At 42.6% G+C, this 13,549-nt stretch overlaps 1 protein-coding gene across 5 annotated transcripts in view; it reads left to right on the top strand.

Moving 5' to 3' along the window:
- The window catches only part of EOGT (EGF domain specific O-linked N-acetylglucosamine transferase), a 34,086-nt gene extending 21,638 nt beyond the window's left edge, over positions 1–12,448 (top strand). For all 5 annotated transcript variants that reach the window (XM_081820460.1, XM_081820480.1, XM_081820452.1 and 2 more), the window contains 4 exons: positions 4,822–4,883; positions 7,960–8,079; positions 9,756–9,858; positions 10,297–12,448. In XM_081820460.1, coding sequence (XP_081676586.1) covers positions 4,822–4,883; positions 7,960–8,079; positions 9,756–9,858; positions 10,297–10,443 — 432 coding nt within the window. In that variant the 3' untranslated portion in view covers positions 10,444–12,448. The remainder of the gene's footprint in view (positions 1–4,821; positions 4,884–7,959; positions 8,080–9,755; positions 9,859–10,296) is intronic.
- Positions 12,449–13,549: the final 1,101 nt, after the last annotated feature.

Raw genomic sequence — 13,549 nt, 5'->3', positions numbered from 1 at the left:
ATTTTTAATATCATTGTATTGAATTTAACTTCCTGTGACTGATGCACTTAATTTTTTTCACATTGCATTAAATGCTTTGATTTGAAATTATTAGCTTTTAGAAAAGTTTGGTGGCTATGCCTGGTTCATTTATTGGACTTCTCGTGGAAGTCAGCAAACCACCCATTGCCCAAACCAGCTTTGCCTCACGGGAAACATGCATCTGCCCCAACTCAGAGGGGAAACAGAGGCAGAAATTCTGATTCCTGCCTTTACTGCCATAGATTGCCAAACATTCTGCCTCTGGACAAACAAGCAGCAGAAATGCAAGAGTATCTCTTGAGAGGTGGTTGATGGAGCATTGTGATACGGTAGCATCCACCACCTAAGTTGGAAGAGTCTCCGTTCTTTTCATGACTGTGTGTCTTAGAAACTATTCACCTCTTAGGTTCTCTGATTCATTTTGATAGCATCAACTCGTACATTGTACTTAAATAAGATCACCCTGTAAGGCACCTGCCTACAACAGCATGGCTGGAAGATGTTCTCACAGTAGTATGATTGATTGCACAGAAATGTATTGGGCACCTGCTGTGTCCTGGGCCATATTCTAGGCCCTGGAGCTACAGGAGAGGACAAGACAAGTAAGGTCCCTATCCTCATGGAGCTTATGCTCTCAAGGTGGGACAGACAAGAAATAAGTAAACAAGTCCCTAAGTAAGATGATTTCAGGTAGTGGGCAGTGCTACAAAGGAAGTAAAACAAGGTGATGTGTTGGGGCAGGAGATGCAGGAGGAAGGGGGAAGCAGTCAGGTGAGGTGTTTAAAGAGGTGCTGTTGGCAGAGACCTTATCAGTAAGAAACCAGCCAGGGAGAGAGCCTCCCAGGCAGAAGCAAATGGCCTGTGGTGTTCAGAGCTTTAGGTGCTCCAGGAATGGAGGGGTCACCAGCGTAACTGGCACAGTGGGAGAGGTGAGGATGAGGTCAGAGAAGTCAGGCAGGGTATGAGGAGGTCCCCTATCTTATCAGCCTCATGGGCCTGGGTGAGGAGATGGGCAGGTTTTATTCCAGTGGGAGGGAAGCCTCTGTGAAGTTTGCAGCACGGTGTGGTAGGCAGAATCATGGGCCACCACCAAAAGATGTCCACGTCCTAATCCCTGGAACCCATGACTAGGTTAGGTTATGTGGCAAAGGGATGCTAAGCTTGCAGGTGAAATTAAGGTTGCTCATCAGCTGGCCTGAAAATGGAGAGATCAACCTGGATGATCCAGGAGGGCCCGATGGAATCACCAAAGGGCCTTAAGCTGTCTCCACCAGAGAGCTTTTGCCTCTGCCTGGAAAGCTCTTCGCTTAGCTGGATTCTTCTCACTGACCGGATTTCTGTTGAGCACCTCCTGGAAAGTGGAAGAAGAAGACAGAATCCAGGAAGGAGACATGAGGATAGAAGCAGGGCCAGAGAGATGCCACGTTCCTGGGTTTGAAGATGGAGGAAGGGCCCCGAGCCAAGGAATGCGATGGCTTTTAGAAGCTGGGCACGGATTCTCCCCTCGAGCCCCCAGAAGGAGCACAGCCCTGTGGACAGCTGTCTGTCTCACTGTTGGACTACTGTCCTGCAGAACAGTGGGAGGGTCAGTTGTGTTCTTGTGAGGTGTGGACTCTGTGGTAATTGGTCGTAGCAGCTCGTCGAAAACGAATACACAGGCAGAGACATGAACGGGCTTATTTATTTATTTGTAAACCACTCTTGCTGCAAGAGTAGGAGCAGAGGGATTCATGCAGAGCCGTCACTATGGCCCCGGTAAGAGTTTGGATGAAGGTGATGACAGCAGAGATGATAAAGGAAATGGATTCAAGATCAGTCTCGGAGAGTGAGTCTAGGAGACTTCCTTTCGGTATATGCAGGTACACATGAGGTCAGCCCAGGAAAGGCACGGAGAATCAGAGGTGAACTCCCGGGCTTTTAGCTTGAGCAGGCCAGTGGAATTGAGATGGGAGAAGCTCAGTAGGAGGGGACTGGAGGCAGGTTTGGATGGGTAAAATGTTTTACATAGATTAATTTGGATGCCTAACTGGCGGATCAAAATTATGTAATTAGTGTCTTGAGATCCATATGGATTATGGAGGACATGAACATATGGTGTAATGAGACAGTGATTGGAAGCCGTGGGTGGAAGAAATGAGCAGTGTGTGTGTGTGTGTGTGTGTGTGTTAAAGACCTGGGAATAAAAATGTATCAAGTGATGCAGGGCTGGGGTAGATGGATGGGAAGCCTGACAAGAACACAGAGGCTTAGAGGTTACAAAACATGCTTAAGGTCACCCAGCCAGGGAGCAGAATAATGGGGGGTAAGCCGCGGTTGTCAGGGTCTGAGCCTTCTTCTTAACCAGAGAACTCTGCTGCTCCAACACAAATAAATGTGAGGAGGCTGACCCACCTTGGCTGCCAGTCCGCTGGAAAGGCTGGCCAAGGAGCAGCCTCAAACCCTGGCAAGCGGTCCAGCGCAAAGGGGTAGTGCCAGTGGGTGCCGCGGTATAGCGAGCAACGTGTTCACATCTGGTCCCACTGATCGTGCAAACGATGTTGCCCACGGGTGAGATTTGGCAGTTCGGATCTGAACTCTAAGCCAAAGAGCACCCACCGGCTGCTTTTCTCCTGGTGATCGGCATCACTTGAAAAGGCAGCTACCAAGCAGAGAAGAAAGCACCTTTGACTCTACCTTGATTCATGAATAGGTAGATAGATAGATAGATGCCTGTTTGTTTTTACTGGAGGCTCAGGTGGCACTTGACAGTTCATAAAATGGCTTCAGAGGTAGGGGCTAGAGGAGAGACAAAAAATAAACTGGGGTGGGAAAGAAAAACAACCAGGAGGAGTTAAGAGCTGACTGGTTCCTTCTCAGTCTGATGTAGGGGAGGGAGGTGGTGCCTCTGAACAATAGAATGGATCCCTTCCTTCAGCCCTTGGTAGGGGACAGAGAAAAAGCAAAAGACCTTTGGCCCTCCGGAGTCTCAAGGAAAAGGGCTGCCTGCGTGGCTCAGTTGGTTAAGCGGCTGCTTTCGGCTCAGGTCCTGATCTCAGGGTCCTGGGATCGAGTCCCGAGTCGGGCTCCTTGCTCAGCGGGGAGTCTGCTTCTCCCTCTCTGTCTGCCCCTGCCCCTGCTTGTGTGCTCTCTCTCTCAAATGAATAAATACAATTTTTAAGGAAAAAAAAAACCCCAGATGCTCTCATTAAATGACAGTTCCTGCAATCCTGCCCAACCTCGGGACTGGATAATCATGTCAGAGGGCTGTGGCCACCTCCGCGGTGTGACTAGAAATTGTAAAAAAAAAAAAAAAGCCTGTTTGCTTGAGGACCCTCTGAAACGAGATTCTTTTTATGTGGACCCATCTCATTACAAGACCAGGGCTCATGCACGGGGATTAATTCGCTCCTGGAAAACGGAATTCTAACCTATCCTCACTCTTTCAACTCCCTGACATAAGCAGTATATTCAGGGGAGTTCAGGGGCTGTCTAGAGAGAGAAACTTCCATTCTATAACTGTGTATGTGTGTAACAGGGGAAGGAAGTGGATGTAAGTCCTTGCCTGTTGCTTTTACCAGGGCACTGCCTAAAAACACAGATTCTGGGGTCAGAGGACGTAGATTTAATTTTGGCTCTGCCCTTTGCTAACTGCAAGATCCTGGGAAAGTTCCTTAAACATCTCTAAGCCTCCATTGTATCATTTTAAAATAGGCATATGGGGTGGGGGGGAGGTGCCTGGGTGATTCAGTCGGTTAAGTGACTTAGTTTCAGCTCAGGTCATGATTTCAGAGTCATGAGATCGAGCCCTGAGTAAGGCTCCCCGCTCTCAGCTCAGAGTCCGCTTGAGATTCTCTCCCCCACCCTCCCCCCTCTATTCCTCCGTTTGCTCACACGTGTGGCTTTCTCCCTCTCTCAAATAAATAAATAAACTGTTAAAAAAAGGCATATGGGGGTGCCTGAGGCTGGCTCAGTCAGGGGAGCATGTTACTCTTGATCTTGGGGTTGTGGGTTCAAGCCCCATATTGGGTGTAGAGATTATTTAAAATCTTTAAAAAAAATGGGCGTAATAATGTTTACTTGGTATGAGACTTGTATGAGGATTAAGTGACGAGCACCTAAAGCACTGAGCATTGCCAGCACAGTTGAAGTGATACTTTTGTTACCATTTTTGTTGTATAGTGCACGCCACAGGCCACAGGATACAAGGGCAAAAATTTCTGAATAGCAGTGACCCACAGTGTTGGCTAATTGTGAGGGACACAGAGAACCATGGCTGTATTTCTGATACTAGGTTAATTGTGCTTTGTTACTTTCTGTTTGCTAGAAGAATAATTGTTTTTCTGTGTAGAAATATTGAGAACATTTTTTTCTGCCCAAAATTTAATGTTTTCAGAGGATAAGGCCAAAAGCACAAGTAGTTTGTCTGAAATGAGATAAGGCATAGGGAGAAAACTCTTAACATAAAGCCCGGAACAAGGTAGGTGCCCAGCAAACCTATGTTGAAAAATTGAGGGATTAACTAGCAAGTAGTAATAATAGCAGTTAACAGGTAGTGGGCTCTGTGCCGAGCACTTCACTCCCATGAATTTGATGCTTTCAGCCTTTATGACAGCCCAGGTGGTGGGATTTTAGGGAGGTAATGTGACCGAGGGGTGGAATCCGCATTTGAACTCAGTTAAAGGTTAAAACAGTAGATCTGGATGATAGGTAATACCTGAAAAATATTATGTATGAAAATAAGAAATTTTTAGGACTGAAAGGAAAATAAAACAGAAGAGAAGGAAGGAAAAGACATTCTAAATGTTTTTTTTTTCCCCCTAGCTGGTAAACGCACTGAAAACGGTATCTACACTTGAGGTTCAGATTGTCGATTACAAATATAAGTAAGTAATATCCCACTCTTGGACAGACACTGTCATCTTTTGCTTGGATGAGTTAATGGAAAATCAAAAGGGTTTTTCGAATGGTAGCCATTGACACTGATAGACCAGGAAGGGACAGGCAGACACCTCCGTGAGTGAAGTGAGCAGGTGAGGACCCTGGGCGGACAGGGGCAGTTGCTCTTCGGCTGTGTGTGGTCTGATGTTTCGACACCATCTCATTGTTCAAGCGAAGTGGTGAATCCAGAGTTCTTTTTTCGAGTCCACGTTTTCATTTGAAATTTCTGAATTTTTAGAAGTTGGCAAAAAAAAAAAAAAAAAAAATAGGGGCGCCTGGATGGCGTAGTCAGTTAAGCATCCGACTCTTGGTTTCAGCTCCCGTCGTGATCTCAGAGTCCTGAGATAGAGTCTCACATCAGGCTCCATACTCCGCAGAGAGTCTGCTTGGGATTCTCTCGCCCCCCTCTTCCTCTGTCCCTCCCCCACACTCACGCTGTCTCTTTCTCTCTCTCTCTCTCAAAAATAAATAAATAAATCTTAAAAAAAAAAAAAAGTTGGCAACTAAGTCTGAATTTAAAAAAAAATGTTAAAATGTTCCTGGCCTAATTTGTCCTGTTAGCTGCTGGGTCTCAACTCCTGGCCTAAAATTAGTTCTATGGGAATAATTTGAGGGTCATAGAGTAATACGAGGTTTCTAAAAATATTAGAAAGTATTTGCATTTCTTTTAAAACTCCAGCACAAGCAAAAGGCTTAGAAAGACAGAATATGCCTAACATTTACTGTCTAGGTAAGCCCTGTGGATGTAAAAACAACAGTGCCTGGTCCTGGTTGAAAAAACCAAGCAGTGTAGAAAAAAGCTCAGAAGGAAAGGTGAAGACTTTTCTCTCCTCCCTTGCCCACCTACAGTCATTGTCTTGTTTTCCAAATTTAACCCTATGAACAGTTTCTACGTTAAAAAAGGAAAAGTATCCATGTTCCAGCGTATGGGTCTCTGTTATTGATAGGTTAGAACTTAACAGTAAGAAGGGCATCTGGCTGGCTCAGTCCGCAGACCACGTGGCTCCAGATCTCAGGGTTGTGCGTTCGAGCCCCACACTGGGTGTGGAGCCTACTTAAAAAATAAACAAACAAAAAACAACAACTTAGCAGTAAACAGGGGAGTTCCGCACCTTATTCTTCATACATCCATTCATTTATATATTCAATCTTTATCGTGTACCTGCCAGCCGGTCACAGGCTTTGAAGTAGGAGTCCAGTTATGGAGGATGGCATGGCTTTGGTCTTGAGGACCACAGACCCGGAATACAAATAAATAGCAGTCGTAAGAACAGCTACCATCTGTTGTGACTTACTCTTATGCTTTATGTCCTCTCACTCTTCCTACAGTCTTAGGAGGTTGGCAGAACTATTCCTGTCTTACAAATTACACTGTGCAGTGATGCCTTCACCACAGGAAGATACGGAGGAAGAAGAGGGCCCGAGGTCAGGCTGACAGAACTGGGGAGGGCACCTCGGACGCTCAGGCGTTGACTGGCTTGTAGGATACGTAGGTTTTTTCAGGTGAAGGAAGAGTAACAATAAATTCAGACCTTGCCAGTCCGGGGGAAGCATTACGAAACAGTAGATGGAGGTTTGCCTCCTTATCCTCAGACTCCAGGGTTCTGTCCATCTGGGCACATCCTCATCCTTCCCCTGGCATCAGTTGGCATTCCTGGAGAAACCAAGGCATGTGCACCTCTTGTGAGATACACACAGGGTGCCCCCTGTCTTCCTTTCCCTGTGTGGCGTGTGGGGTTTCTGTTGTACTTCAAGAGGAAGCTCTTTAAAGAGGAGGAGCTGGGGGGCACCTGGGTGGCTCAGTTGGTTAGGTGTTCGACTCTTGATTTCAGCTCAGGTCATGATCTCAGGGTGGTGAGATCGAGCCCCGCGTCGGGCTCTGTGCTCAGCATGGAGTCTGCTTGTCCCTCTTCCTCTGCACCCCCCCCCCCAAGGCTCACTCATTCTCTCTCTCTCTCAAATAAATAAATAGAATCTTAAAAAATAAAGAGGAGAAGCTGGGAATTCTTATTCTCTTCTTAAATCCCAAATAATCTTGGTCATTTTTTTTTTTTCCTTTGGGTAAGCGGGACTGGGCGATCTAATTCCATTATGTGTATTCAGAGGATTATACTTAGTCCAGTGTTTCTTGCCAGCCTCATTTCAGTGGACATTTTTGGCATTGACTTTGTGTTCAGAGTTTGCATGTTTTTTAGGGTCTTGAATTCGGAGCACACTTTGATGATCTTAATGTGCATAAAATTGTGGATTAGTTTGTTGCAAAGTCAGGACAATGCCTTGGTGGTATCTGAGCTAATTTTAGGTGTACCCAGATGGCATTGAATAAACTCCAGTCACACAAGGGGTATTTATTTTATAAAAAAAATTCTTTTATTATCTTAAGGAAGTAGTTTTCAGTTTGATGCTGGTATATCATAACATCTCTTTAGTAGCCTGCTGATTTCCCTGTTTCATAAAGAAAGAGCGGGCCTCGGGCTCAGAGCTTTGCCTTGCTGTGGGATCTACCTAGATTTGAATCTTTTTCCTTTGATTATATCTGTTTTTACAATTTTGTTGGACCTGTGTTACCGGTTTTTCATTTAAGACAGTGCTAAAAGTTTCCTTCTAAAATAAACACATTTAGGGGCACCTGGCTGGGTAGAGCTTGCAACTGTTGATCTCGGGGTCGTGAGTTCAAACCCCACATTGTGTAGAGATTGAAAACGAAGTCTTAAAAAAAAATGAAATCTTAAAAAAAATGAAATTTGAAAAAAAAGGAAATCTTAAAAAAAATGCATTTATTTGCAAATATTTGCACTTTTTAAAAAAAGTGAGCTTACTTAGAAAACAATGTTAAATTATTAAATTATTAAGTTATTAATTCCTGGAGTAGGCTTGAAATTGGCAAAAAGCCATAGTGGAATGTGATTTAAATTGGGAAAGACACTTGTATGAATATTGTTACCGTGAGTCCTGAGCTAAGTCATCTTAACAGTTTCTGTCTTCTCCCCATCTGTCTTTTGTTGTTCTATATGCTCGCAGGGAACTTGGGTTTTTGGATCAGCTGAGGATCACTCATAACACGGACATATTTATTGGAATGCATGGAGCTGGTCTTACCCATTTACTTTTCCTTCCAGACTGGGCTGCTGTATTTGAACTGTAAGTGCTTTGAGACAGCTTTACATTGAGGCCACGAATAATGCTTTTTATGCATGCCGAGACTGTCATTCAGAGCTTCAAAAGGCCTAATATTTACTCCTTACAGGAAAGTCACATCATATAGGCTTCTAGAAAGAAAACAAACCTCAAGTTAAAAATGTGAAGTCTGCAGCCACCATTCACTTAGCAAGCAAATTCCGCTTTCTCCCTCCATCTCATGATGATGTGGGAGATGTGCGTCTGTGACTTCCGTCCTCGAAGCTCGTTCCTGTGTGCCTCTCAGGCTGTGATCATCTCTCTGCCCTCTGTATCATTGTTATGGTAAAAGGCAACCTGTATGTTGCATACCTCTGTTCACGGCAGCACTGTTCCCAATAGCCAATGTGGAAGCCATCCAAATGTCCATCAGCGGATGAACGGATAAACAGAATGTGAAATGTGGGTCTGTCTGCATACCTCTGCATTAGTCAGCCTTAAAAATGAGGGGGATCCTGTCACAGGCTACAACATGGATGAACCCTGAGGATATTATGTTAAGTAGAATAAGCTACTCACGAAAGGACATACACTGTGTGATTTCACTTATGTGAGGTATGCAGAGTAGTCCGGTTCACAGAGATGGAGCATAGAATGGGGGTTGCCAGGGGTCCGTGGGGGGTGTGGGGGGAAAATGAAGAGTTCTTGTTGCATGGAACAGAGTTTCAGTTTTGCAAGATGGGGACTTTCTGGAGATTGGTTGCACAACGCGAATACTCTTAACACTACTGAACTGTACACTTAAAAGTGGACAAGATGGTAAATTTTATGTGTTTTCTACCACAATAAAAACAAGAGAGTTCAAGAACCTGTATGTCTCATGAAGAGCACAGCTCCAAAACACAGGCCAGCCACTCTGCCTTGTGCTCACTGATTCCATCCACAGGGAAACTGAGGCTTCAAGTGAAAATGGTCTTTCCGGGGCACTCCTCTAACCGGGGTGGGTGGTTATGGAGACATGGCCCTCTCCCCCTTGGTAATTCTGCCCTGGACACCATGCCTCATCTTTCATTCTGGACACGCCAACAGTGGTTACTGTTAACCTCATTTCTCTCTTTGTGTCTAAGCACCTAGATTTCACTCAGGTTTTAAATGGGAGACTATTTAGAAAAAAAGTTGTGAACTTCCCACATTCTGCAAAAATATTTGACATACATATACATTAGAGAAATAGCCAGATAATTATGGATTCTATCTCAGTGCTTCATTTCCTCCAGAGGGAGGGAGGTAAAGAAGGAAGGGAGGGAGGGAAGGAAAGAGGTGTAATTGATAACCCTTGGGCCTTGGAGCTCAGCAGCCTGGGCTCAGTTTTTGCTTCCCTAGCTGTGTGCCCTTGGATGTGGTACCTCCCCTAAGTCTGCTTCCATGTGTGTAGACTGGGTATTAGGAGATAATATCAAGTTCACAGGCAGTTGGCCCTATTGATAAACTTCAGTTCCTTCCAAACCTTGATCCTGTTTGGTTTTTTTAAAGTTGAGGTAGCTTAGTTATGAGGATATTTAAAAAATAATCTCCATCGATCTTGTATACTAGTTACACAACCTTTTGCAGGAATATATTTGGGAGGCGCGTTATTTCCCAGAGAAATGTTGATTGGCAAAATGCCTGGACACAGGTCTCATGTGTGGGTGCATCCTTAGGTACAACTGTGAAGATGAGCGCTGTTACTTAGACCTGGCCAGGCTGAGAGGCATCCACTACATCACTTGGCGAAGGCAGAACAAAGTCTTTCCTCAGGATAAGGTAAAGTTCAGTGATGAAACTCACCTTGTTTTGTGGTTTTTTTTTTTTTTCTTTTCACCTCATTTTGCTTTTTCATTGGTTTAAAGTATCTAATTAATATGAAAAACTATCATTAAACTTCAAAGATAAACTGTTCTTCTCTGGAACATTGAGTTGTATTTTATATTTGCAAGTTGGGGGAAAAGGGAAATAAATCACTCTGTATCTGTATGTTGAGAAGACAACTTTGGGAACTTTGGGCCTAGGAAGATGTATTAAATTATATATAGGAGGGATCAGCAAACTATAGACCAGTAGGCCAAATCTGGCCCCCCACTGTTTTTATAAGTAAAGTTTTATTGGGACGGGTGCCTTGGCCAAAGTAAAATGATTTTATTCCTGTTCAGAAAACCATATCCTCAGTGACTTACAGATTTATGTTTTGGTTTGGTTTTGTAGGGCCACCACCCAACTCTGGGGGAACATCCAAAATTTACCAACTATTCTTTCGATGTAGAAGAATTCATGTACCTTGTCCTTCAGGCTGCAGACCACGTATTACAACACCCAAAGTGGCCATTTAAGAAAAAACATGATGAGCTATAAATGTGCTGAATCTGTTTGCAAAATCTGTTTGTTTAAACATTCCACCACCCAGACTCACAGTTAAGTCAGTAAAACACCTTGTTATTTCCTAGCCCCAAATTACCTTTTCTATACCAAAACATGCCTCAGGATAGTACTTAAGTGTTTTAGAGTCTTTAAATGTTTCCTGGGATTTTTGTGTCATAGCTATTTATCAAGATACTGTTTTTGCACTGAAAACTTTACTCTTTATAGTTCAAAAATAAGGCTGTATTAGGCTGACTAGTACATTTGAGCTTCTTAGGTTTACCAAAGTTTTCACCTTTCTTGGCTTTAGAATTTGTAAATGTTTTTGTAGAATAACACGGGATTATAATTCTAGAGGCTTCTAACTTGTTTGTGTTATATTTGAGTAAATTCACAGAAACTTTTTTATTTGCCAAAATCTGTTCATAACACTGTTTGTGGTAGGAAAGGAAAACATACAACACACACACACACACACACACACACACACACACACACACAGTGGTGTGATTCTCAGTACCAAGCTATAGGTAGCCTACTCCATGTTAGAGATCAGTGTTTATAAACAGGTCTGTTTTACCCTCTCAGAGTCCAGACATACTCCCACAGAATTCTCTGCTGTATCTGCTAAGTGAACTCCAGGTTATATGCACCAGTAATTTGTATAAACCATGCTGCTACATTAATTTATATTAACAGATTGCATATGCAAATCATGTTTTTCCCAAAACGTAAACTACATATGATAAAAACAAATTAGAACATCCCTTAGGACGTCTTTGGATACCTTCTAGCTGGTTTCCACTAATTCCTTCTTAGCCCTGGAGAGCATTTATGTTGAATTTATGTATCAAAGGGTCATTTCCAGTGTGCACGGACCTGTGACGGCATACCCCTGTGTGTGTGCATCTACCTCTTTTAGCATGGATGTATTCCCCTTTGAGTTCGCAGGCTTCACAGTAGCTACATGAAGAGCGTTTTTCCCTAACAAAAATGAAGACCAAAAATAAATAAATAAAAAATAAAGACACATGCGAATTATCCATTTCAAAATGAAAAAGAAGCCATGAGAAAGTACCATTGATTAAAAAGAATATCTGAAATGCAGACCCACTCTTTGGGATTCATTTCTCACTGTTGATGAACTTTCAATTCAGGGGTCAGAAACCATGGATTTCATTTACCACAAAATGTGAAGTTTACATTTTATTAACACTTGAGAAATCTAATTTAGAGATGAATGACTTCTATTTTTTCAAGTAGAGGATTAGCAGAGCTGAGAATTTTTTTAAAAAACATTTTAGCATTGTAAAAAAAAAGAGAGAGAGAGTATGTAACAGAGAAGTAACCTGAGAAACCTAAAATATTTGTTTTTTGGAACTTTATGGAACAAGTTGGCTGACCCCTGCTTTCAAGGATTATGAACAGTCTTCTAGAGTTTAGGAATATTTATTAAAATCTCTGTAAAGAAAGTAATGCATCATAGCTTTGATTCGCATGTTAAATTGCGTAAAAAGAATTAGAACCTATGAATTTTGCAATGAGTGGTGTGGCTGCTCTTTGTGTAGAATAGTGAGTCACCACTGGGAAAAGATTTCACTTGAAAAGCAACGTAAAAGCAGCATTGCACTTGATCAGAGAGGTATGAACATCCGAAAAAAGTGTCAGCGTCTATAGTCGTATAAGAAGTATGTAGAAATGCGATTCTATAGCCTAGCAAGAAGTCTAGAAACTGAGGACAGTTGCATAATACAACTATTGTATTTGAATATTTTGCATTTATAGAAAGAATGCTTTTTATATAAATGAGTACATTTGACACTTTATGGAATTAACTTTTATCAGACTTTTTATATGGGAGCAAAAGATCTTTAAATGGTTATAAAATTTAAATGTAAAGAGGGCTTCTTTTTTTATTAAGTCTTGAAAAGAGATGCATTTCATTGTTTGTACATTTTGGGTCTGACTTTGGAATAAATCTTTTTATATTTTATTTAAATACCGGAACAATTTTCAAGGTTTTCTGTGTCTGACGGTTATACACTTACTCTTTGGCAGTCTAGTAGCTTTAGATTAGAAAAATTAAGTAGCTCACTGATGAAGAATTCATTTTCCGGAAAAATTATGCATTATGTTTATTTAGCAGTTTATTATATGACGCTTTCACACATGGTATAGTGTGTAACTTTTACAAAAAATGACATAAGTATTGTTCTCATTTTTCACATGAAAAAAAAATCAGATGCTGTTTAAGGGACTTCCCTAAAGATCACAGTTCTTCTAGTTCCATATCCATAGTCTTCCATCATGTTACTCGCTTGCTTGTTCAATAAATATTGAGTAACTGCCGTGTACCAGCTATTTTACTCAATAAATATTGAGTAACTACTGTGTACCAGCTATTTTAGGTTCTGGGAATACAGCAGTGAAAAGAACAGAAAAACGTCCTTGCCCTCATGGAGTTTGGGTTCTGGTGGAGGAGACAGACACGAAACAATGTAAATAAGGAAAATACACTGTGTGCCAGATGCTGATACATGCTAGAGAGAAAGCTAAAACAGGAGCAAGGGATGCGGGTGGATTCCTGGGGTGAGGTGGAGTCGGGTACACCTAAGCAGAGGTTGAGGGAAGTTTTCAATGAGGTAACATTTGAGTCAAGATTTGGAGTAGGTGACCCAGGAAGCAGTGGCAGATAGCTGGGCAAAGAGCATTCCAAGAAGACAAAACAGTACATGCAAAGGCCCTGAGGCAGGAGCATGCCTGGCACATTTGAGGAAAAGCAAGGAAGCCAGTGCAGCGAAGCCTGGAGCGATCCAGGGACAGAGGAGTAAGGGATGACAGGTTCTGGGACTGGGGTGCGGATGGCAAGACTCTTTGTCTTTTGTTTCTCATAAAATGGAAGTTGTTGAATTGCGGAAAGAAGTAATAATCTGACTTACTTTGAACAGGATAACTCTAGCTGTTGTGTTGGGAACAGATTGCAGAGGGATCCCTTAGGTTGCGTTCTCTGGAAAGCAGACTCTGGGATGGAGATGTGTGTGTTGTGTACTTCCTATTGTAGGAGGGCTGTGTGGACCCCATGTGATCTCTGTCTCATCTT

This window comes from Leptonychotes weddellii, chromosome 1 (assembly GCF_054177405.1).
Source record: "Leptonychotes weddellii isolate Sample4059 chromosome 1, ASM5417740v2, whole genome shotgun sequence".
NCBI lineage: Eukaryota > Metazoa > Chordata > Mammalia > Carnivora > Phocidae > Leptonychotes > Leptonychotes weddellii.
Note: the sequence above shows the minus strand (reverse complement) of the source record. Positions and strands in the feature narration are given on the sequence as shown.